This window comes from Falco peregrinus, chromosome 5, assembly GCF_023634155.1.
Source record: "Falco peregrinus isolate bFalPer1 chromosome 5, bFalPer1.pri, whole genome shotgun sequence".
Taxonomy (NCBI): Eukaryota; Metazoa; Chordata; class Aves; order Falconiformes; family Falconidae; genus Falco; species Falco peregrinus.
Window position 1 is genome coordinate 42,516,004 of NC_073725.1, and position 25,996 is coordinate 42,541,999.

Here is a 25,996-nt window from a genome sequence, read left to right on the forward strand (position 1 = left end):
AAAAATCAACAACCCTGGAAGACGACACAGTCTCTGCAAAATATTTCTTTTGATGAAAAAGTATTTTATTAAAGAAATTGTGACCTAATCTAATCCTAATTCATTTCAGTAATACTGTTCTGGAGGTTTATACAGAATGCTCCTTTATTCCTCATCAGAGCTTGCTTTAAGCAGCTCTTTTCCTTTCTATGGCTTTGTAATTGATTTTTACTCCTGATCTGGCTTAAAGAATAGCGCATCTAGCCCACGCTGATCAAAAGTCAGAGAATGTGAAATCAAGAAAAAAAGCTTTTTGTTTAATTCTATTTGCAACCACAGCAAAATCATAATCCCCTTTTGAACAAGTATATGAATCTTTTTTCATAATTTCATTTCATTTTACAGATGCTGATTTTCTGCCTTCTACAAGTTCATCCCCATCCAGCATTATCCGTTATGGTAACAGTAGTTATTTTTTCATCCATACCAAAATGAAATGGGAGGATGCACGAAAAAACTGCAAACGTGATCAATTTGACCTTTCCAGCATCTTAGACCCCTACAGTCATTCATTCCTGTGGCTAAAGATATTAAAGTATGGAGTGCCTATGTGGATTGGTCTTAACAGTAATGTGGTAAGAACATCAAACTAATTGAACATGATGCTACTTCTTTTATGGAAAAATCAGGAACTGAAAAGTCTTACTATCTCGCTTTGCTTTAGCTTATTACTTTATACCTTGATCCTAAATACTTTTATGAGCTGTCAGGTTTACAGGTAGGAATCCATCCTCTTCTATTACTCTGAGTAAATTGTATATATTACACATATTTTTCACACTTCTTTTGTGATATTACAGTCTCTTCAAATAAGACATTTTAGGCTAGCATTTTGAAATACCTCTTTGATATGTGGTGTATTTGACATAAAATCCACATATTTTAAGATGTGCAGTAGAAAGCATTTATTCTAAATAACAATACCTAATTTTCACAATTGGAATAGGGTGCTGTTTCTTTGACTCTTTTAACACCTTTGAGGATAGTTAGCCAAATAATTAATTGTTCACCTAATTTAATTTTGTCTTCCCTCTCCTAGTTCTTTGATATTTTGATACTTTCTGGATGTTAAAATACACCACCCTTTCTTCTTGGCACAGACACTTGTCCCATATTCACTTTGTTTGGCTGAACACAGGAAAGAAAGACAAATGTGTGAACACAACACACCACTTCCTAAAACCCAAAAAATTCCCCTAACCTAATCAACAAGATGATTCACTGAGTTCACCAGCTTTGATGGGAAGTGATTAAGTTTTCAAATATACTTTAAGTTAAAATAATCTACATTTCTTGAAATTTGGGGGGAAACCAATAGTACAAAAATTAGTCATCAGACTTGCGCTCCTACACATAATTTTAAATGAAATTTTTATTCATCCCAAATTAACAGTTTTGTTACATTCAAAATTAATTCAGTGTTGCTTATTCTGCATTTCCTTTTACTGAAAAGCATTTGTTGTGCTGCTGCATTTCTCAATGAATAGCTGCTTGTTGCCACATACATTTAAAAGTTTGAGGTATTTGGTTTTGTTATTGATTTCTAAAAAAACCTTTTAGGATAGGTGCTGCATAGACAGACATTTGACTGATGAAGGGATGGTTAATGATTAGAGTTTAATCATTCTGGTTCATTTGTTTTGTTCTTAGACCAATGGCCGTTATGAATGGATTGATAACTGGAGAATGAAGTATACTAAATGGGCTGAAGGGGAGCCAAAGCAGAAAATAGGCTGTGTCTATCTAGACATTGCTGGAACCTGGAAGACAGGATCCTGCAATGAAAGTTACTTCTCTGTTTGCAAAAAACCCGATGGTAAGAACTTCCATCTAACCACTGTAATTACTATGATTATCTCTTTAGAGTTCGTTGGGCTGGATCGTCTGCTGATACGTACTTAGATGCTGTTTTTTATTTCAAGAACTAAACAGATGAAAGCTGCTTTAAAATGAGGGCCAACACATATTAAGAAAGAGCTAGCGTGACTGTGAATAGCCATCACTTTACAGTAGTAATGTGTGATATATTTTGCAAAACTTAAGACTCACATTACTCTGCTATTTATTCTGATACTGTGAAAGCACGCAAGACCAAAACCCTCAAAAATCGAAAGGCAATGAATGTTAGATACTAGTCAACGAGTATGGTGTTGAAGGGGGAAGAGCTGAATGACCAGCCCATAAGGAATGTTTACTTGTAACAGCTTTCCAGGTTTTCCTTTTATAACTGAATAACAAAGTACAGGTGGTATTGGAATGTTTAAGGATACTTCTTTAGGCTGCCTTCTTTTATGTTTTTGACCCAAAACTCCTGTTACTATCATCAGATAATGCCTTTTGCATTCCATGATACTAGGTCACAGCCCGTATGACCAAGTTCATATGGGCCCTAATTGAGCAAAGCAATCAGGTATGAAAATACATTTGTGAGTAAAGAGTTGAGGTGAACTTAATGTGTTAAAAGATAAAAATATACTTGTATTCTTTGCTAAATTAGATTTCTTAAGACTGCAGTTGCAGTACCTTTTGTTCATAGATTTAGGGATTTTTTCCATTATTGTGTTGTACTAAGCAGTATAAACTACCATGTTTACACTTTTTTAAGACCTGAGTGAGTTTTCCAGCAGTTGGTTAAAATAATCTATTAATGATAAAAGAATCTATAAGATTTCTTTAAATTTTGTGCCTCATCTTAAATATTTTTTTTAAACAGTTCAAGCTCCCACCGAGCCCCCTCAGCTTCCAGGAAAGTGCCCTGAATCAGAAGGACACAAGTCTTGGATCCCTTTCCGAGGTCATTGCTACTACATTGAATCTTCATCTACAAGGAACTGGGCCCAGGCATCTTTAGAATGTCTTCGACTAGGTAAGTATACTCCTTAAGCGAAGAGCACATCTTTTGATTTGTTTTTCTTCTCTGTGGAAACACTGAACATGTGCTGTGTAGTTTTGTGATTTCAAGGATGGTCCAAGTGTTGGACAGGACGATTGCATCCAATTATTACCTTAATTTGGAAGAAGATGGCAAACAGCTGTCTACCAGTGGCACACACTGTCTTTCTTGTATGGGGGACCAGGCATTAGAGGAGCTGTGTGGCCTGGAGTGGAGAACACAAAAGCAGGAACTTTGCCCTTTGATCCTGCTAGGTGGTAGTCAACCTCATCCGCAGCGATCACTAGATCTTACTTTAAGGGCATTTTATATCTTTTGTATTTCTGATCTAATTTGCCTCTTGATTGTTGCAGTTTTATGCCACTGGAATGAAAGCTACAGCTCTCTAGGCTGGACAATATATTCATAAAATGGGGTGGTTGTGTTGTTTCATTCTTGCAACTTCTTTTTCTGGGAAAGTGAAAGATTCATTATGCTCCATTTCTGTCTATCTGCTAAAGACAAAGCTATGTCTATAGCATTGGTGGCAAAGTGACTTAGGTGTCTAACCTTCAATTAGAGTATGCAGAGATCTTGTTCATGCTGTCAGTGGAACTGGATACAGATTCATCTTCACTGGAAGTATATATTGACATTTGGTCAGGTGAATTGACCCCTAAACTCCACTAATTGGGTTGATTAGCTCTCCACTGATGGTAAACCTACCAGTGAAACCCATGCCAAATATAGTAATCTAGAGCTGGGTAGGAAAATTCTCACTCTTTCTGCTTGTTCTCAGTTTCATTCTTGGATTCTCATGACCTAGTTTGTTGCCAGCTCTAGTTTGAGAAACTAGTATTTTTGAGGGAAGATTCAAGTTTTGTTATATGTTCTTTAAATCTTACTATATTTTCCACGTCAACTTTGTCTGACATTTGGATAAAGGTATTGGATAATATACTTTTAAATATAGAAAAGTCTCCACAATAGAAAACTCCTGCTGTAGCTCAGCCTTTAAGACTCTGACAATTGTTACAGTGTGAGCCATTTCCATACAGTCTTCTGAGTTCTTTAGTTGACATGACAGATGGTCAGTCTTTGAAAGCTGCAGCGAATGTTCTTAGTTAGGAACAGTGAAAAGGACCTTGATAGCTGTGTGCCTAACAGCTGTTATCTGTTACCTGCAGTTCTCTGCTTTAGAGTGGAATGATTGTAATTTTGAATAAGCTTGTGCAAGAGATTAAATAACATTTCTTTTTTTTTGGAGGACTGAGTTTCTGAAACAGACTTTCAGTAAGAAGAGTGTGGCAAATAAATGAAAGAGTTTCAAGGTGAAGTTTGAGAGGAATTGAATAATGATGTTGCGTGTAATGGCAGGTGCCTCCACTCACTGGCTCAGGTTGTCCACACGTCTTTGTTGTTGGAATCTGCAGTTACATCAGAATTGCATTTTTCTGTAAAACTAAGATTCCTGATAAAAGACACTGACCATTTGTTTCAGCGTGTGTGGTAAAGGACTGGCATTAAGTGGAATTTAAAATTTGAATACTAGTATGGTTAAGACTTCATGTCACTGACATCCCCTTCCCTTCTAATTTTTCATCATAATTGTTAGGGCAGGCTGAATCCGGCAGCACAGCAGAAGCAACTTTACCATGGCTCTATGCTCCCAAGTCCAAGCAATGACAAGGCTGAGATCTGTGTGTTCCCTGTAGGTGTACACACAGATACGACACAGCTATACATACATTAATGGCTGGCCACACAGATCAGCACAGACAGAAACACAGAGCACTCACATGAACACAGCCTGCACCAACACCCTCATGTTGTTCCACTCTCCAGCTGATCAGGGTGAAGGTCTGTTAGTGGGAATATGTACATAAATACAACGTGAATCCCTCCAGCAGCTGGACTCAGACACTCAGTTTGCCCAGTAGCTGCCCCATGGATCTATTCCTCAGTTGCTGGAACCTGGAAATAGGAGCCCCCATGGCCATCGGCCTGGCTTCTGTTGCTGATACAAACCCTGTCCCTGCTACACACTCACACTGGTCCCTCCAGTAGTCAATCCCCCATGGTCTCACCTGTAGAGATACACAGCGGCACACACATGCAGAGCTATTTGAACCTCCCTTGGTCTCCCAGCAGCCACTGGCTCCTTGGTTTCACCCTTAGAAATGCACACATACCAGCAGGAGTCACCTTTAGAGACCTTCAGCCCTTAAGGTCCCTTCAGCAGCTGGCTGAGAGTCCCCTGGTTCCTCTGATAACCAGCTCAACTTGTGGTCTCACCCTTGGTGATGCACACACAGAGTTGGCTCACCTACTTGCTGGCTGGGCTGACTTGATGTTCCCTAGCGATTACACGCTTATTTGTCTTAACTGCACTTGCTGCAGTTGTTGGCACCACAGACACAAGAGTCTCTGACTCATGGTCCCACTCCAGTTGCTGGTACTTAGACCCCCATGAACACACATGCACACAGAGTGAAGAGTCCTTCACCCATGAAAATAGTTAGAAATAGGGTTAATAAGACAAGACTGTCTGCCCAGATCAGGTACAGGGTATGGCTAGACAACCGTACTGACCAGAAAACTGTTTACACGTGACCAGTCTTTTTATCCCCTTGTCCCTTTATTTTCCCATATTTGTTCTTCGCCAATCATCTAGGTCCATCCCTTTCCCTGTCTTCGGATCTTGCCCTGAACATGTCATAATAAGTCTTGTGCAATCTTGAAATGCTCTTCTGTATCTCATTGTGTGTCCCATACCTCTAGGCAGTAAGTCCCCTCAGTCTGAAAGGTATTCTGATGTTGACTTTTCTTGATGGGTTTCATATCTGGACACAAGGGCTGAGGATGTCCTATTGCAACCCTAGGAGGGGCCTGAGCAGGATGTCATATCCTCCGAGTCCATATTTTGGGTTCTTGCCCTGTCACTGTGCGTCTTTACTCCTCTGGGCTTGTGGAGATTGGCCTTTGATGAGCTGATGGCTCTTGTCATGGGCCTATGGGTAGCCAAGGAAGGGGTCCCCCATCTGCTATTGTTTCACTCAGCTCCTTTGTGGATGTGCAGTAAAGCTTTTTATCACACAGCCTATCAGTAACCAAACATCTGATACTGTTCCGCAGAAGAGGAACAACTAGAAAAACATAAAGATTGCAGTGAAAAAAGAGGAACATTTCATGTTCTTTTATATTCTGCTGTCCCTGCTTGCACTCTGGGTTTTGTTTGCAGTTGGACGTTATCCAATTACATCTTACCTATAGTAGAATTCTGAACCACAGTAGAATTTGTCAGTAGCTCAGCAGTGATTCAAATTACTTTTATATTTTCATTCTCTGTAACTGTGCCTTCCTTACCTGAGAAAAAATACCTTCAAAAATTCAACGGCCAAATCAAAACAGTCAAGTGCCAAAACCAGCTATTGCTCCATACCTATTGACTGGACACAAGCCCACACTAAAGACAACTGAAGATGCTCTTTCTCCAGTGTTTAATGCCATTCCATACAAAGTCATGTAGCTCATTCTGTCTGCTGGCTCCACGCTGTGACTCCTTGACTGCTAGAGCGTCATACAGAATGAATCATGGCAGAATACCAAGTGTTGTGTGTGGATGACTAACAGTGTGCTACACTAACTGGGCAACAGATGACCAAGATGATCATTCTTTCTCTGATGGCTACAAAGAGAATGTAGGAAAATAAAAAAGACCTGATTAAGGAGTTACACTAAGGACTGTGCTTCAGATGCATGAGCTATACAAAGGCTCAGAAAACATTTAATTATCAATGTGCAAAGTTATACTGTGGACAGACTGAAGTTATACATACTTTTTACTAAAAAAATATTTTTTAAATTATTTTTTTAGAGTGCTGGGTGGTTTTTTTTGTGTGTGGTGTTGTTGTTGTTGTTGTTTTGTTTTTAATAGTAACACTCCAATAGAGATTTATACTGTTTACCATATTGGCCTGTTGTATTTTGCCTGGAGTTGTTCTTAGGTTATGTTGCCGTTTCCCAATGGATGAGGCAACACACAAAATGCTAGTGCAATGTCATGGGAATGATAAGAAATACATCAACAACAATGCTACAGTCCTTCATATAAGATATTCCAAAGTTAGTTTCTGTTTTAACTTTAAACTCTGGAATTGGGCAAAATTAAGTGGCAAAAATAAGACTGACATTTGACAGGACAATGAGAATGCTTTCCACTGTGAAACTTATGTCTCAAAGAGATTTTTTTTCTTCTCTGTATCTTCCAGGTGCGTCTTTGGTATCAGTTGAAGACTCAGCAGAAGCCAACTTTCTGGCATATACCATTGAACCACTTGAGGGGAAAACATCAACTTTTTGGACAGGAATGTACAGAAATGTGGATGGTAATTTCTTTTGACATCTTTTTGTTTCGTGAATAATTGTCACAAGCTGTTTGACATGTTGAAAATTTCACATTATGCTTCTGAATACATAAAAAGTGAAATTAGAAAAGGCAATGTATTATCATCACAGGGGAAGCTGCTCAGTTGTAATCAAGCTATATATAACAGAAAGACCAGGCACAGAAAATTCATCTTAAAGCAAGAAAAATAATTCACAACAAAGGAAGGCACAAACATGCATATAGTAAACTACAAATAGGACCATGCTGGGAGTTGAACCCAAGTCAAGTGGTTCTTCTCAAATGTGGAGACACCCTGGGTTGATGAGCTTGTCATTGAGATACTCCAATTTTTGAGCTAGAGAATAATGTAGCTAACATTACCTCTAGTTTTTGGAATCACTATCCAGGAATGACTAGTCAACCATCTTTAGTTACAGCTTGCCCTCAGAACATCTTCACTTTGAAGCTAGAATTGTTTGTGTCTTCAGAATTGTGTATCACAGGTTTTTCTGTTTTCTGCTTCACTGTAAGGAAGGTAAGGTAAGAGAGAACAGGCAATAGACAGCTTTAATTAACTCTTGCATTTACTAATTATTGCTTTTTCATTAACACAGTTAGTATTCAATTATATGGATATTTCTGTCTTTACAATAGACCTAGAAGTTGCTTCAGTCTTGTGCTTTTCAGACTAAAAGTTCCAGTATAACAATATCAGAGACAGGACTTTAGAATTGTTCAGGTGATTTGGAGTGGGGTTTCCTTGGGTTTGGAGGGTTTTTTTATAAATGCCTGCTCAACTCTTCTGTGTCAAACTAGCTGGGGAGAAGACAAGTATTCAATTACAGTACTTGAACTAAACCAGGAAAAGGAAAAGTTCTCTGTAGAGGAGGAAAGAATTTGAAGGGAATGATGATTTATAAGCAAAACACATAAAGAAAAGGTTAACGGACACATAAAGTGTTTTTTAAAGTGGTTCTAGAGCAGGTACAGAACAATAGACTTCTTACAGTGATCATAAACACCAGAGTTGCTTCAGCAAGTACATGTCATATTAGTAGGTAGTGATTATAGTGATTTCAGCATAACCACATAACTACATTTCATATCTTTGGAAAAGCGATTGTATCCAGATGCCATGCCCTGAAACAAAGGGTAGCAGGTATTAAAAACAAACACCAAAAAACAAAGCAAAAAGCAAAATATGAAGAATCTTATAAGAAATCAAAACACAGTTTTCATGCAGAGTCTAAGAATTTACTTGAGTACTACTTAAGAGTCACAAGGGGAACACTTAGTCTAAATAAATAACACTATTAAAAGAAAGAAAAAAAAAAGGAACAGGAAGGAAGAGACAGAAAGTTCTAGCATAGTTGAACAACAGTGAGTGTATTTCAATGACACTGATCACGAGATTTTTGAAGTAGATCTTTAAAAAGAAAAATTGTCAGTGAATTGTCAGAAAAAGAAAAAAAGTCAGTGGAAAGGAGCAGAAACTGGAAAACATATGGAATAAAATTGGGCTTAGAAAGACTTCAGTGGGGAGTTCAAAAAGAATAATACAAAAGCTCCCTACAATTACTGAAATACAGGGCATGCTGGTGAAGACAAATTATGTTTTGACATCAGTAATTTCTATAACCTCAATAAATAATTGACACTGAACCATTGCAATAAATTGTGGGAGATACTTCTTCAAACTTCCTTGCCTTTATAACATCACAAGCCAGATTGGCCTGCCATTTTCCAAATTTGATGATACATCATTTGCATAAAAACTTAAGGGCAACATGGTGTGTCAGACCAGAAACCTAAGTAGTCTTGTGGTCTGTCTCCAAGAGTAGCCACAAGTAGGTTTCTGAGGAAGGCAGTACATGTGGAGCAGGTGTCAAGATGGAAATGAATACTATCGTGTTTTTCCATGTTCAATGTCTTTCCAATTAGGAGAATGGCTGTGGCTAGACAACACTGCAGTGAATTTTGTCAACTGGAATGTAGGAGAACCTTCCCCTCAACAAAATGAGCACTGCGTTGAAATGTATGCAAACTCTGGGTACTGGAATAATATCTACTGCTCTTCCTACAAAGGCTATGTTTGTAAAAAGCCAAAAAGTAAGTGCTGCATTTATGAATTTGTTTTATGTATGCAGTATGTTCCTTGTGTGCCAGTATTAATAGATGGCCATTATACACAGTACTTTTTAGCTGAGTGTTTTGAGCTCTTACAAACACCAAGGAATACAAATTTGCTTGCCTACAAAAAGATAGAATAACTCTTGTTAGAAAGCAGAACTTCTGACCAGTGCTCAAGTCCCTTCAGATCTGTTTTAAAAGAATTGTGTGACTGTCTTAACTGTACCTGGTGTGTACACTTAACAAGTTTGCCTGCTCTGTATCAGTAATTGTTGGATAATCAGTGTTAGTACTGTGTCCTGCATACACAAATTTGTCTCATCTATTTGAAAACACATTCCCCCTCTGCTCAGTCCAAGGAGTACTCTTTGCTTATTTCCCTCTGGCAGTCTCATGTGCATGCGTTTTCTGAGTATGAAGTAGTGTTTCTGTGAATTTTGAATTAATGAACAGGTTTGGACTTTTTGAGCCTATGTTCTGTTTTGAGAGTATGAAAAGCAAAGCAAATAGCATAGTCTGGATGTGCAAAGCAAATACACTCTGAATGTGAGAAACTGAAAGTGTCCTGAAATAACTGAATGTGCAGATTTGACAGTAAGGACATCTAGTGCATATGTGTTCCTAAAAGTCATCCTAATCATTTTTTCCAGCTTGTATTGCAATATCAAAATCTCTTACTAATGTTTACTGAGAAGAGTGGAATGCGTGCAGTAGCTGAAATCTGCCCACTTCCTCTACAAGACTGGAAATGAGAGAAATTCTGCTATACTTTCTATAAATTTACTCTCATGCAGTTATTCTTACTTTATCAGCTGCTTGTAATGATGACTGTATCTTTTACAGGAAATACTGCTGAAGTCAGACATAACCAGCCATTCAGAGTCTACTTACCTGTCTTTTTATATTGTGATTGGCAAACAAAAAGGCACTTTATTTTCATTCTCTCTCCAGAATAGTCATAGATGTAGGTAACAAGTGTAAACATTCACTGACCACCTCTCCTTTCCAGCCATTCAATTCTGTTTATGCTGCTACTGGCATGCAGTTTTGATACTGAGCCATTTCAAAGAGCTGCAGCAGATGAAAGCTAGTTACTTTTCTACAATTGGCTTCAGCCAGTCCAGTCTCCTGTGCTGGAATGCCATGGAGTCAGCCAAATGTCAGCATCAAGGCAAGGACTATATAGCTGCTCACTCAATTACAGGACACAGTTGAGTCCTGCACTGTTTGTAAAAATGCAACTTGGCTTGGCACAGTTTTGCAAAACTGTGATAGTGCTCCATTTACAGAATTGAAAAAAGTATTAAATAGCTATAGCCTAATAAATAGGGTGTTTGAAGCATGAATTTACTTACTTGTGCTTGCTATGGCTTATGTTTGCTGTTTTCTGAAGAGACTGTGAATGCAAAACTGTGACTGACGTCTTCCCATAGAATAGATGCTATTTTCTGTTCCATTTATTGAGGTAATTTTTACCATAGTAGTTTGAAATCCTGTAACAGGTCTATTCCATAAAAAAATTAACTTTATTTTGTAAGTAAGGAGGTACTCTAAAGGACTGTTCAGCAGTTCATCGGGTGCTAGTTGATTGTGCTACAAATAGTGACTAGGTATATGCTAGGAGGAGGAGAACCTCCATCCATCCCACTCCTACCAGTTTGATGTCAGTGTCAGCAGTAGATGCCTAGAGCCTGGAGAGGGATCACAGGTCAGCAGGAGAGCACCTGAAGAGCAGCACAAAGGAATTCCAGCCATTCCAACCAGGAAGTCAGTTTACCAGGGACCCAACTTAAATGCCTCTATGCAAACACATACAGGATGGGGAATAAACAAGAGGAGTTTAGACATGTGTGTGTTGGCAGGGCTATGATCTTATTGGCATCAGGGAGACATGGTGAGATGGCTCCTATGACTGGAGTGTTGGAATGAAGAATGCAGGCTTTTTGGGAAGGATGGGCAGGGGAAGTGATGAGGGGGTGTCTCCCCCTATGTCAATGACCAACTGGAGTGCATGGAGCTCCATCTGGGGATGGATGAGGAGATGACTGTGAGCTTATGGGTCACGATTACAGGGAGGGCAGGGACAGGTGACATTATAGTGGAGGTATGCTAGCTAACAGGCCACCTGACGAGGAAGACTGAGCAGATGACGGACTCTATAAACAGATAGGAGTGGGCTGACATTCAAAAGCCCTGGTCCTCATGGGGACTTCAGCCACGCTGATATGTGTTGGAGGAACAACACAGCAGGGCATAAGCAATCCAGGAGGTTCCTGGAGTGTGTTAATGATAAATTCTTTCTCCAAGTGATAGAGGAACCAACAAGGAGAGGTGCTGTGCTGGACCTTGGTTTCATCAACGAAGAGGGGCTGGTGGAGAATGTGAAGCTCAAGGGCATCCTTGGCTGCAGTGACCATTAAAGGGCAGAGTGCAAGATCCTTAGGGCAGTGAGGAGGGTGCACAGCAAGCTCACTGCCCTGGACTTCATGAGAGCTGACTTTGGCCTCTTCAGGGATCTGCTTGATAGGGTACCATAGGATAAAGCCCTGGAGGGAAGAGGGGCCCAAGAAAGCTGGTTAATATTCAAGGATCACCTCCTCCATGCTCAGGAGCGAGGCATCCCAACAAAGACAAAGTCAGGCAAAAATGCCAGAGGCTGCACGGATGAACACGAAGCTCCTGGACAAACTTAGACACAAAAAGGAAACCTACAGAGGGTGGAAGCAAGGACAGGGAGCCTGGGAGGAATACAGAGAAATTGTCTGAGCTGCCAGGGATCAGGTTAGGAAAGCTAAAGCCTTGATAGAATTAAATCTGCCCGGGGACATCATGAACAAGAAAAAAAAAAGCTTCTGTAAGTACATCAGTGATAAAAGGAAGACTAGGGAAGAGACGGGCCCTCTCTGGAAGGAAACGGGAGACCTGGTTACCTGAGGTATAAAGGCTGAAGTATGCAATGACTTTTTTGCCTCAGTCTTCACTGGCAAGTGCTCCAGCCACACCGCCCAAATCGCAAAAGGCAAAGACAGGGACTGGGAGAATGAAGAATCACCCATTGTAGGAGAAGATCAGGTTTGAGACCATCTAAGGAACCATGGGACCGGGTGAGGTGCATCCATAGGTCCTGAGGGAACTGGTGGATGAAGTTGCTAAGCTACTATCTGTCATGTTTGAGAAGCTGGGGCAGTCCAATGAAGTTTCCACTGACTGGAAAGAGGAAACACAACCCCCATTTTTAAAAAGGGAAAAAAGGGAGACCCGGAGAACTACAGGCCAGTCAGTCTCACCACTGTGCCTGGCAAGGTCAAGGAGCAGATCCTCCTGGAAACTATGCTAAGGCATATGGAAAATAAGGTGATTGGTGACAGCCAACAGATTCACTAATGGAAAATTGTTCCGGACAAATCTGGTGACCTTCTACAACAGGGTTACAGAATTGGTGGATAAGGGAAGAATGACTAATATCATCTATCTGGACTTGCACAAAGCATTTGACACTGTCCCGCATGACGTCCTTGTCTCTGAATTGGAGAGATGTGGATTTGATTGATGGACCACTTGGTGGATAAGGAATTGGCTGGATGGTTTCACTCAGGGAGTTGTGGTCAACAGCTTGATGTCCAAGCAGAAACCAGTGATGAGTGGTGTTCCTCAGGGGTCAGTACTGGGACTGGCATTCTTTAACATCTTTGTCAGCGACATGGACAGTGGGAGTGAATGCAATGCATTGATGCATTGATTCAAGATTTAGCTATAGGCTGCTTTTATGTCCACATGGCAAAATACGGATCTTCATCTTAAACAGTGGCCTGGTTTTCCCACAAGATTTTGTGGCCCAGGTATTAAATTTTGAATGAGTTACAAACATTTTAGTTTGAATGTGATATGTGCTAAGACACTTTGGAGTTCATGAGTGATTTCAATTCTCTGTGTAAGTAGGCCATTAAAGTCTGTTTGCAAACCAAATTTATTACATCTGCTATGCTTATATAAGATAAGTACTCAAGGATTTGTAATTGTATTAAGGATTAGGTTTGATCATCTCTGGCCTGAAGATGCTGGGTAGGTTTTCTCGTGGTTTTACGCTGATGTCAGGATCTGTCTCTGTGGGGCTCTTTGATGATGCTTCTTTTTTACTGGTTTATGTAAATAACTACATATGAGACCAGAACAGAATAAGCTGTTGTGCTATGCCTTTTGATTGGTGTCTATAGCTTTGTGTGAACTAACCCCAAGTGTTTTCAGTATTTCGTGGTATGTTTTACCATATATTTCTCTGAATATGATTTTGGGTATTTTCAAAATATAGAAATAAATAATATAGAAATAAATTACAGAGTAATATGGTAACATAATTCTTTTTCACTGTTTTGAAATGCCAGCAACTGAAGTGCCACCAGCAGCTGAAATGCCACCAACTGAAATGCCTACAAAGGGTAAGAATATTTTCTTTCAAGTAGACAAAAACTAGATCATAAACAGGACAAATCATATTCTGTATCGTGTCTCTTTCTTACATTTTCTGGTATGCCTGACTACCATATCTGTTTCCTAGGAGCATATTATTTCCTTGTAGAATAAGTTATACTCCGTTCGGTATCCAAATAAATGCAGATTTTAAAAAATAATAATTTGTGATATAGCATACAATGTTAGCATTTTAAAATCTAATACTTTTATGTGGCTACCTTTGTCTCTCATTATTTTGAAACAAATGGAACACTTCTTAAAACATCATGCTTTCTAAAGAAATTGTTTTCAGTAATCAGACAGAGTATATAGCATCCTCTTGATTTCTTTGTATGTTTTCAGCGATGACAAAGGACGAGAAGGCTCCTACTCTGAACCATGGTAAAACAGGTGTTGTAGTTATTGTTGTCATCCTCATCCTAGTTGGAAGTGGCCTTGCTGGCTATCTGTTCTACAAGAGAAGAAAGAATCGGTTGTCAACAAATGACAGCTTTGAGAACAATTTGTATTTTAATAGTGATGCAGTTCCTGGAACTAGTGACACAAAGGATCTTGTGACCAACATAGAACGGAACGAACATGCAACACTGTAATGTAATAAAATGGAATGTAATGTAATATGTAATGTAAAATGTAATGTAATAAAGTAAAATGTGCCTTGTTTTAATAAAATTATGCAATTAGAATTAAGCCAAAGCTATTTTCTCATGTGCAAATACTGCAGTAGCCGGTTTCAGTGTGTGTGTGATGTTATATACAGCAATTACTTTATATTGTAACCATTGTATAAAGTGTCAGATTTCAGATCTCACAATTTGATGACCCACACTGGTGAGTTTGGGTCTTAAGAAAAGATATAATATTGAATAATTATTAAAAGGAACAATAGAAATGGATGTATCTAGATCCGCTTGAGAAGGCTCCCAAGATTTGAAGTTTCTGTACCAGATTTATTTCAAACCATGCTAATGCACAGATTCTTCAAGCTATTCATCAAACACCTCTCTGATTCTACCATCTTTCAAATATTCCTAGGGACTTAACTACAGGGATAACTGCTGGATTACAAGTCTGTATTTAGGCACATCCTCTTTGAACTACGTGGGGAAAAAATAATTTTATGATGTAATTTCAGTTTCCACGATTTCACATAACAGAGAACCAAGTATGTAGTTCTTGTATTTATGCACTCTAGGATTTAACCAGGTAAAATCTGGGGGCAGGCCTCTGGAATGGAGAAGTGTGGTTGCTGTTAACTGCCAGAGTTCTGGCTGGCCACAAGTGGGTTTGTCTGGGAGAGGTGATGAAGGTCATGGCAAAACTTTCTTCTTATCAGGACGGCAGCTACTGAGGAGAGGGGAGAACATTACCTAGATGTGTTCTGGAGGTCTACAGGAGCACTGGATAGCTGTTACGGTGATCACATGTTGGTACTGCTCTCCTACTGCCTTTCACTGAGTAGCACAGGTTTGTGGGATGTGTGCTAGAAGTCAAGAACAATTTAGCTTTATCAGTGTATTAGTTGCTACTGATTTTATTTCCTTTCTAAAATGGCTAGATCAGTTACCATTTATGGAAATTTTAGATTCCTCAGTGTGGAGGTTATATTCCTAATTTTTGTAAATCTTGTAAAATTTAAATCATGCATGATGCCTCACTTGCATACAAAGGTTTGCAAGGTTTGATTTTGTGGTTTCAGATTTTGTTTTGTGAAATAAACAGCAACAAGCTTTGATTTTTTTAAAATAGTTTTTCATTTTATAGTCTTTATATAAGACATTGCAACGGGATAAAGTTAGAAGGGAGATGGTACAACTGTGGAGACATTCCAAGTAGTAATCAAGTAATATATTGACTATATATTCCTGAATCTGTCCCAGGATTGTCTGCTTAAAATGAAAACAATAATGTCAGCTGAGTGATTTCGTAAAAATCTTGAATTACATGTGTGTGTAGGTAAGATGGGGAAATTTATCATGAAAACTTTTCTCTGGCTCTGCTCCCTTTCTCCCAGTTATTTCCTTGCCTGTGTTCCTACTGCTGTTTCCATTTTTAATGCACAGTTGTTTGAGCATGTCTTTTCAAGGAGTAGTACCTCTAATGGTTCTTCGTGCCACCCGATGGGGCTTATGTGCCAGAAGCCTCCTCACTGACTGATTAATGATGTTAAGGATGATGTCGTTTCAATGATATGGAGAAGCGTTGCCAGCTAGAAAGGTATGTGAAAGGGACAGTGAAAGGTCAAGAGGCCCAAACTGGAATCCGAGCCTCACTGCGCTGGCTGCAGTCTCTACCCAAAAGAAGTTCAGTCCTGTTCTGGGGCCCTGCACAATCTTAAGGCCGTGTCTGCACCTCGAGTGATTCTTCCAGATAACATTTAATCGCATGTATGTATGCAAATGTATGATTGGAAAGAAAATAAAGGTTGAGGGAATGTCTCATTTCTGGTTCTTTGCAATACTTGTCAGGTACATGTGCAGCTAAAAAGTGTCAGGGAGAGAATCTGGCCACTGGAGCCTGGATAGTCCCGGGCCTATTCATGCGTTTATACTGCCTGAAATCCAGCGTCGTCTTCCAGTTGAGGAGAATTAAAAATGCCATGCTAGTTAATAGCTGGCTGTGAGATGCTGCGTCTGTTCTGCTCTCTTGTCCAAATGGGTGCAGGAAAAATAGAGGAGGTTCCAAATCTGAGACTGTACGTGGCCTGCTCATTTTAGAAAGAGTGTAAGTGAAAAAGACTTGCAAGATTTTCGGAAGAGGAGGAAATTTAAGCTGTATGGTTTACTGTCCCTCCTATTGCAATGCAATGGAATTGAAGCGAATTTCCCATTAAAAAGAGAAAACACGGAAGAGTGGCATTTACAGCACAGGTAATCATTACAGTTGCGTGGAGTAAGCTGAAGATAAACACTGAAACCTTATACACAAATTCTAACAGGAATTTTTGAATGGAAGATAGAGAAATGAACAGGCGTGAACACTTTAAACAATACCTAATTTATATAAGATTAAATGGAAGCCCTTTACCTAGGGACTTGTAATTATAAAAAAAAAAAATTTTACCTAGAGACTTCTAATTATAAAAAGTAGAATTTCTTGGGGTTTTGCTTTGGTGGCGGTTTTGTTCGTTTGTTTGCTTTTTCTTTTTTCACTTTTTGTTTTCCAGCTAGTACCTTTCAGTGATGGCTACTCATTTATTAGACTGTCTGAATACAGAGTCTAGTCCCAGATTTTTAACATTATCATTCCTTTGGTCATACTTGTGACAAAACTGATCATACAGGTTCAAGAAAAATTGGGAGAGTAGCTTCCAAACTAGTATTCTCTTTCCACAGCCTCATGCTGTTTCCAGCTTCCCTGGCCTCAGCTGTTGTGTAATAGTTTTACCAAACACCATTTGGTGATCTGGCATCATGTCTTTTGCCTGCTGCTAAGGCTGCAATGTTCCTGACAAGTGATTGACTACATCAAAAAAGTTTCAAAGATTGGGCTGGGGAAGTTATCCACGTTGTTCTATTTGACCGAAAAAAAGCAGTGTGCCTTCCTGGAAATTATTGACGTTCATATGGACGCAATGTAACTTGTTGCTTCATGTATTCTGGCCCTCCACCAATTCTTTCAGCCATTTTCTACTACTGGCTACTATTCCTATCAGGATCAGTCAGTTGCCTTAGAACGGCCCTGTTGCTCTTGTGTTCTCTTATTTTGTCTCCTGAGTAGGTGCCGCTACTTAGGGGAGGTTTCAGGCTGGATGTTGTGTAAATATACATTCACAGAGGAATTGAGATCTTGCTTTTCTGAAATATTCTTGCTGTAAAAACAATAAAAATAATTTCTTGGCAAGCAAGATGAGACGTAAGTGATGGATAGAAAAGCAAAGCAAATTTTTAACTGATCACTAATAATTCATATCCATAATCCTCTGATTCTGCCAAGATTTCTCATGTTTGATCTTGGCGGTTTAGATACATGAAAGAAAAATAAATGTTGGTTATGTAGCATGAAAATATAGCATGAAAGTGCAGGATCCCTTATGTTGCTCTTTTAGTGTGTTTTGAGCCTGTCTAGAGAAATGGAAAAGTTGTTCACTCTTTCCCCCCACCCCCCCCACCCCCAGGCTAGAATGTATCTACTGAGGTTTAGAGCATATCTTTTTTTTTTTTTTTTTTTGGTAAAAGTATTGTTTTGTGTTGGAAACTGTGGTTGTACTATATGTGGGGATTCTGAGTAGAAATCTTATATCAAGTTATAGCAGGCTAAATGACCACAAAATTCCTTTCAGATTTTACTACCAGTGTTTTTTGAAAATGAATTATTTCAATTCTGTGGGGAAACATCCAGCTGAATGCGAATGGACTCACCCATGCATTTCTGTGGGCAGCTGAGGAATGACTCGACGGCAATATTTGATAGCGTGTAAAGGTTTGTCTCTGCACGTTGCTACGTTTCTTGATACCCTTCTGCTTAATTTTCATTTCCCCTTTTCTCCAGAAGAGTTCAGACTTCACAGAAAAGGTGGTGAATCTGCACCCTGTGAGTGAACTTCCTGCCTGGGAGCAGATTGCCAAAGGAACAATGCTGACTCAACACGAAACCCAGCAGCCTTTCTTCCTTGCCGCTTCTAAAATGTCAGGCCGTGCCTTACCCAGTGGAAGATGCTGGAGTGCACCTTTGCAGTCTTCTGATTTCCTCTCCTGCTTTGTGGACTGTGATGGGGTCTGCTCAGACAAACATACAAACACTGAAGTGGAACCGACCTCAGTATGTTTTACTTTTTTTCAGCATCTCCCAGCAGATCGTTGGTAACAGTCCTTCACCAAACGCTGATCTTTCTTCAGAACAAAACTAGGTTGTTTTTCCCTGTTGTAATTGTACTCGTTGCCTCCCCGTAGCTCTGGAGATGCTGAGATGTTGGAGGCAGCAGAACCACAAGACATTACATTTCTCCTGCCTAAATAATAAACAAGAATTTTTTCCATCTGCACACGTGGAGCTTCTGAACAAGGATGCAAGAAAAGCTGGGAAGTTGAGGTTGCGGAGTCAAGCATTTCCATGTAGTGGAGTACCAGAATGCTTTACTCCAGACTCAGTGCAGCCATCTTTTCTTATGCATCATAATTCACTGCGTAATTGACCATCTGCTGCTTTGCGGAGGCAGCCCTCTTTTCTCCCACTTTCCTCAGGTCTCAGTGTCCTTCTCAGGCTCCTGTTCTTTCCATGGGTTTGGTCTAGCTGTACCTGCTGGCCTTCAGGTCCCACTATTTTCTCTCACTGTTGTAATTCTTGTTCTGCTGTAATTCCTTGTGCATCTTTTTAGACCCAGTGAGTCGTCTATCTGCGTCTAAATCAGAACAATAGAAGCAGGATCACACATCTTCAGGTAGGTGTTTTCATTGCTTGCAACAGCAGCGATTTTCAGGGAAAGACCATAAAGGGTATTTGCTTCAAATACAATATGGGGAAAGTTATCCCAAACCAGCCTCTCCCGAAGACTTGGTAACAGAAATTTTTCAAAGGCCATAAAAAAAAAGGGATGTAAACCTTCCTCAGGAGTGCCTTTTCTCTTCCCCTGCCTTTGACATTTTTCTAATTCTTTTACCTGTCATGAAGGAGAGAGCTTTTTTCAGACTAAACATCAGAATTTTGTCAGAATGCCTGAAGGGTGTGCACTGTATGGGGTGCAAACTTTCACAGACTAGTGGCACGAAAAATGTGGCAGTATTCCTTACCAGTTTAGTTTTCCTCTCTAACAATAATTGAAAATCTATTTTCCAGTTACAGGTTCTCCCTAGAATTCTGTGGTTTCTTTTCAGAATGTCATCAGCTGTTGCTGTCAGTTTGGGTACGTTGCTGCTGCATATAGTCAGGAATGGAGCACAAGAGGGGACAGGTGCCTCCTCAAGAATGCAGGCTCCGTTTTCTACAGCTTTTCTCTTTTCTGTGGAACTGCAGACATGGGAAATTCTGGTTCTCGCTGTCTCAAAGGTCGTAGTTACCTGATTTGCGTGGTGTCCTAGCCAATTTTTCACAGTGTTGCATTTCACTCTGGCTTTGTTCATCATTTATTGATACAGAAAGATCCCCCTCTTCTTTTTCACCTTTTAAATTTCTTTCTGGTAAAGAGACATTCATGTCACCTCTTCGTAAAAATAATGATCCTGAACTGTAAGGTATGTCTCCAAAAATCCTCACTAAAATGTTCTCTCTTAGATCTCATATTTCCACGGAAGAGAAAACTTTCATGTAGTAGAGAAACCAGCTTAAAAAGAAAAGTTTATTCATTAATGTATTATTTCAAGATTACTCATGTGACATGATCCAGTTCCCTATTTGCTGCTCAGAACTTCCCTGTATCTGTTGAGTCTTAAAAAACGAAAAGGATTTGTTAATCAGGTTCAGTGCAGAAGGATTTTCTTGCAAGACAAGATTTGGTCTTCAGCACTTCAGCGAGTGGAGAAGAGAGTGAAACATTTGGCCATGGCTGTCTACCTGCTTCTGATTTTTCTCTCTTCCTTTAGTACATCTCTTCAAATGTCTGGTAAGTCTTTGTTCTCTGCTGAGTAGGGAGTTTTACAAGTTCTTTCTTGTGCTTTCCTGATGCCCTTGCTGGACAGTGAGTTTAGATCTAGTCACAGCATGTAATTTGAAACAGTTTTATTCAATTCTTAAATTTGGTGGTATCTATATAGGCATTCTGTCTCCTTAACCCAGTTTTCGAGGTGGTGTATGAATGAAGGAAATACACCAACAGATGTGGGCACTAGTGCTAATTCTTGAAAATCTGCCAGCTGAATGCAGACAAAAACTGGTCTGAAATTACTCCACTGGAGGTTAGGACAGCTCAGAAGTCCTCTCAGCATGCACAGAACCATTGGCTGTTACGTGTTTTGAATTTCTTAGATATCTCATAGAGATTATGGCCTATGAACAGTTGCATGTTGGAATCCTGTTTCCAAGCTGATGGCTTTAGGAAGGATGTTAAAAGCTTCTGTTAGATTTCAGACACTCCTACTGCTGAGAGGAAAACAAATGACGCTGTGTCTGCAGCTTTTTCTCACAGGAAACTCCCAGCTAGAGAACTGCAAGAGCCCAGTGCCATCACTGGGATGGCAGCAGGGACTAGCCAGATGCAGATCTAATCCACTACAGGAGAATTTCCTTTGTACATGTTTTTGGGTGAGACCAATCTGGCTCTAATCTATCCTCTGCTAACCTTCTCAAGAACCGCTGCGGCAGGAAAGCTGTGCCAGAAATGCCATCTGGCTTGTTCAGGTCTGCAAGCCTTTCAAAGAAACATCACTGAGGCTGTTCGACCATCCCCTGGCAGCCCTGGGATGGGGGGTGGGGGGGTGGTTATGAAGCCCCATTTAACTATTCCACCCCGGCAAGAAGCTTTGCGGGGCAGTAAAATTCAATGGCACAACAAAGCGAGTTGGATGATGGTGCTGTCACTTAAAGAGTTGCTCAGGGATGCGAGGCAAGGTGCAGAAATGGTTACGTTTTGGAGCAGGCTGAAGTTTTGTCCCTTTTTTGAAGCTGGTCTTAAGAAACAAAACCCTGTTGTGCAGTGCCTCACATTTCTGTTTACAAGTGTAGCTATTAATGGCACACAGGATACTTACTTAGCTTAACTATGCTCAAAACCAAAGTGATGATGCGGCAAGTTGTGGCTTCCCTCCTGAGAAACTGACAAGTTGAACTCTGTGAAGAAACAACTTTTTTGCACATTTGCCAAAAATTTCCAAAATAATTAACCGGAAATTAATAATACCCCTCTTGCCTGATAAGCTGCAAACTGCAACGTCATCCTAGGCCAAATATAAAAATGGTTGAATTTTGAATATGTAAACCATTTTTAATAGCTCTAAAGGAAAAATTCCTTTTACTTCCAAAATTAAAGCCTCTTTAGTATGCTGTGTGGTGATGGAACTTTGAAGAACTCATGAAATTTAATAAAGGTAATTTTTGAATGGCATTTGAGAACAGTGTGGAGGGATGTGAAGAAGAGTAATTTCTCTTGAAAGAGCTATATTTTCAGCTTCTGTGTTGCTTGCATCTTAAGAACATTTTGATGAATACCCGTCATACTGATGATTCACCTCTCTTGCTTTCTTCTTTTACATATTCCATTTCTTGTTGTAGCAGACTGACAAATAGCAAGTAGCTGACTTACCTCTTCTGAAATCTCTCCTCAAATGTTTGCACTCTCATTTTATTTTATAGATAGTGGAATCTTTTCAATCTATAATGAAGACAGCAAGCTCTGTGCTGAAGCTCAAAACTCTAGCTCGGTCATAACTACCACTTGTGATGAGCACAATGAGTTTCAAAAGTTCCGGTGGGTCTCTGCCACGCAGCTGCTTAGCATGGCGCTCAAGCTGTGCCTGGGAGTGCTCAGCAAGGACAGCGAGGCTGCCATCATGTTGGAATCCTGTAACAGGACAAATGAGCTCCAGTGGTGGGAATGTAGAAATGAGACACTTGCAACCCATGGCAAGGATTTATTTTTCAACTATGGCAAAGGCAAGGGGAAGAAAATCAGGTTGTCCGAAGGATCAGGCAAAGGGAGCAGGTGGAAAATCCATGGAACTGCAGACAGCGTGTGCTCTAAGCACTATGAGGGTGAGTACTGAAAATTGATCTCTATTTCTAGGTAGCTTGACTGCCCCTGTTTGCAAAACATTCCACTGCCTGCTTGTCATGCAGCAACCCTTTTCTTACAGAGACATCAGTAGCAGAGCTAACTACAAATAGGGTGTAGAAATGCAAGGCAAACATGACTGTATATATTTCTGCAAACCTTGGAAAGCACAATTCTTTCAAATGATGGAATAAAATGACAAAGGCCTATGATATAATCATAAGGAAGAATGGGAATTCTGTTTGTACAGCAACAGTGGGAGGAAATCTATGACTGTTTCAAAATATGTCTGATCAATTTGTAGAAGTGGTGATTGTGTTATACTTGAATATTTATTGTTGCTTTTACTTGGTTTGGCCATGTACTATCTCTAAGAAGTTAATTTCTAGTTAACATATATGTAATCCACTTTTAACAGTGCTTACCTGGGGTTTCCCAGGCCCAGCAAGAAGAAAAAGTAGGAAAAAGCAAAAAGAAAACCAGTGCTTAATAGTTTAGGATGCAGTAAGTCCTAACACACTAATAAAGGAACACTGGAGAGTTAGGTCTCCTTTTCCTGCATTATTATCCCTCCTGGGCTATGTAGCGTGGTCATCCAGGCTCAAGTGTTCAACTTCCTTTCTACAGTGACATTGGCAGGGTGGGAAGTTAAATACCATGGGATGAAATTTTTGCTGTGCTCTACAGCAGTTTGAATTAGATTGAAATTTGTCATGATTTTGTTCAGATAGCAGCTAATTAGACTGCATAGAGATGGGAGGGTCACATCCCAGCACAGTCACATGTAAATTTAAGATACAACTTCCTCTCATGATGACTAATAAAAATATTCTGATATCTCCTTTCCAAGCCTCTTCAACCATACAGGGGAAAAAGGGAAATAAAGAACCTAAACATCATCCAAGGACAGAAGTATGTATGCAACAGGTGAAGCTGAGTCATAAGCACCTCTGACACAGTAGTCCAGAGAGCAATGAAAGGAAACAATAGACAGAAATTAGTCTCAGGGCCAGTTAAGGGTTGTTTGGGAGCCTTAGGTCTGAATATTTTGCTATAGTCATACCTGACTGGCACCACAGCCTTGGAAGGCTTTGTGGTAATGAAGTACTGATGTGTTAAGCTCTTGCACAGCTCTGTTGTGTCCATGGAGAGCCGCTTATGAGCAGAGACTGTGGTGAACATCTGATACCAACTGACCACTATTGACCTATGTTTCTCTCTGTAGATATCTATACACTGGAAGGAAATGCCTTTGGTGCACCTTGTGTGTTCCCTTTTAAGTTCAATGGTAAATGGTATGCTGAGTGCATCCCTTGGAGTGGCAGTGCAAGCTTTCTCTGGTGTGCAACTTCTTCAGATTTTGATAAAGACCAATTTTTTGGAAAGTGTCCATTAAAAGGTAATTTATTTATAAAGATTTCAGGAAAGGCATTAAACAAGTTTCTTCCACTCTCATGGTCAAAGTCTGCTTGGGATGTGGAAGTAGCATTGGACAGCAAGCTGGATTCTGGCTAGCCTAGTTCACTGGTGAGCTATGCAATAAGATGAGGTATCTGCTCTTCACTCTCACTGTTTCTCCAGAAGACATGAGAAGTGGTCTACAGTGCTTCTGAGACTATGGTACATCTGGGGAGTATTCTGGGGATGGTGACTGGGACTGATGGAAAAAGGAAGAGAAAATCCCTTGGACCAGGACAGAAGAAAGTCAGGGCAAATGAAAGGCAGAAAAAGCTGCAATGAATGAGGAAGGTGAGATATAGGGAAGCAGGAGACAGTGGTGTATCATAGGATGGAGCAGAGAACAGCAGGGCTGGAGCAAACTGAAGGGTGTAGGACACGAGCAGCGACCTTCACCTGCCTTAGGTGCTCCAGTGCTCCTTACACCCACAGATCATCCAACACAGCTTTCCAATAACGACACAAAGTCTCTACCCCTTCACATCTGATTGATTGGAAATGATCGTTTCTGTCACATTGGGAGTCTAAGTGAGTGTAAGTGGGGTTCCAAGGTAAGAAATGGTTGCGGAGACCAAGATTTTCTGTATGGGGAATAGAGAAATGTGTGTGTAGAGGTAGAATGTATCAGTGAGTGGGTTAATGTGGACTGAGCTGTGAGAGAAGTACATTGGTTATATAAATAAGAAGGAACAGGGTCAATGTAGAAAAACTAGGTTTGGAAGGAGAAATAATTCCTTATGTGATTAATGTATTATCAATATAGAACAAAATATATTTAAGTGGGGCAAACTATAAATAAAAATTAGCAAATCATAGTTACGTATTTTTAGTCTGCAATGAAGATTTTATTTTCTGTGTTAGCAAGTATGATTATCTTGTCAAATTGCTGTTATCATGTTTTATAGACACCATACACAACAACCTTTGGAAAACAAATCCTGTGACAGAAACCTACTATCAGATAAATTCAGAGTCGCTTTTGACATGGCACCAAGCAAGAAAAAGCTGCCAGCAGCAGAATGCAGAATTATTAAGTGTCACAGACCTTCATGAAGAAATGTATTTATTAGGTAAAGTAAAATAAAACCCCAAACAAATTAATACATATGTTGGAAATGTAGGTCAGCTCCAAGAGCTTGAACAGGGATACTTATACTTACCTTGTGAAAATAGATCTTAGAGACGTTTTTAAAACGTTTGTCCTTTTCTAAAAAAAAAATTAAAATCAATGGTATTGAAATAGTGGAAAAAAATCTAACCTATATTTTAAAAAGAGATATCTACTATTACACTTTTCCTTTTTCTGGGCTTTAAAATTTGATCTCAAGTTTTATTGAATAATTTACAAAACCAGAGGCATTTAATAACTTGAATGTTCCTTTTGGCCATTTAGGGCTCACTAGTGACCTGGGTGTCAATGCGAAGCTCTGGACTGGCCTTTTCAGGGCACTTGACAGTGGCTGGCAATGGATTGGGGGCGGTCCTTTCAGATACCTCAACTGGGCTCCAGGTAGGTGTCCTTTTCTGAAACAATGATCAGGGTCTGGGCCAGAATTCTCTTCTCTTCTTCAAATTTATGTTACATAATTCCTTTGGCTTCACAGAATTTTTAAGAGGTTCCAGGAGGTTGTGAGAAAGGTAGGATGTTACAGTAATAGAGGTCACACCAGAGATGGTTCTGAGAATTTCCCAGAAAATGCAGATAGCTCAGAAAACAGTTTAAAACAAATACCCGCACCTCATTCTGGCTTGGTTTTTTTTTTTTTTTTAATCTACAATTTTATCAACAGGCATGTTAAAAAATTAAAGAGAAACAGTGCATAAAAAAATATTTTCACTTGTTCTCAGCTACTGCTTTTGACTTTTAGCCATTATATTTTGTCTTAATAAATTTCCACTCTTTTCTTAGGATCTAAGTCACCATCTTGCATGTGGCAATGTTACCTATTTTCATAATAGTTGTAGCTACAGGGAAATCCAACGGGCGAGCACTCTC

General features: G+C 39.7%; 2 protein-coding genes across 3 annotated transcripts in view; both read left to right on the forward strand.

Annotated features, from left to right (window-relative positions):
* The window catches only part of LOC101917436 (macrophage mannose receptor 1-like), a 66,576-nt gene extending 50,234 nt beyond the window's left edge, over positions 1–16,342 (forward strand). For both annotated transcript variants that reach the window (XM_005228848.4, XM_027777252.2), the window contains exons 24-30: positions 385–614; positions 1,690–1,855; positions 2,753–2,905; positions 7,183–7,299; positions 9,243–9,410; positions 13,814–13,867; positions 14,244–16,342. In XM_005228848.4, coding sequence (XP_005228905.2) covers positions 385–614; positions 1,690–1,855; positions 2,753–2,905; positions 7,183–7,299; positions 9,243–9,410; positions 13,814–13,867; positions 14,244–14,494 — 1,139 coding nt within the window. In that variant the 3' untranslated portion in view covers positions 14,495–16,342. The remainder of the gene's footprint in view (positions 1–384; positions 615–1,689; positions 1,856–2,752; positions 2,906–7,182; positions 7,300–9,242; positions 9,411–13,813; positions 13,868–14,243) is intronic.
* Positions 16,343–20,265: 3,923 nt separating this feature from the next.
* Positions 20,266–25,996, forward strand: part of LOC101917261 (macrophage mannose receptor 1-like) — a 33,558-nt gene continuing 27,827 nt past the window's right edge. The window contains exons 1-5 of the mRNA XM_055806559.1: positions 20,266–20,439; positions 22,125–22,523; positions 23,768–23,941; positions 24,906–25,070; positions 25,394–25,510. Coding sequence (XP_055662534.1) covers positions 20,379–20,439; positions 22,125–22,523; positions 23,768–23,941; positions 24,906–25,070; positions 25,394–25,510 — 916 coding nt within the window. The 5' untranslated portion in view covers positions 20,266–20,378. The remainder of the gene's footprint in view (positions 20,440–22,124; positions 22,524–23,767; positions 23,942–24,905; positions 25,071–25,393; positions 25,511–25,996) is intronic.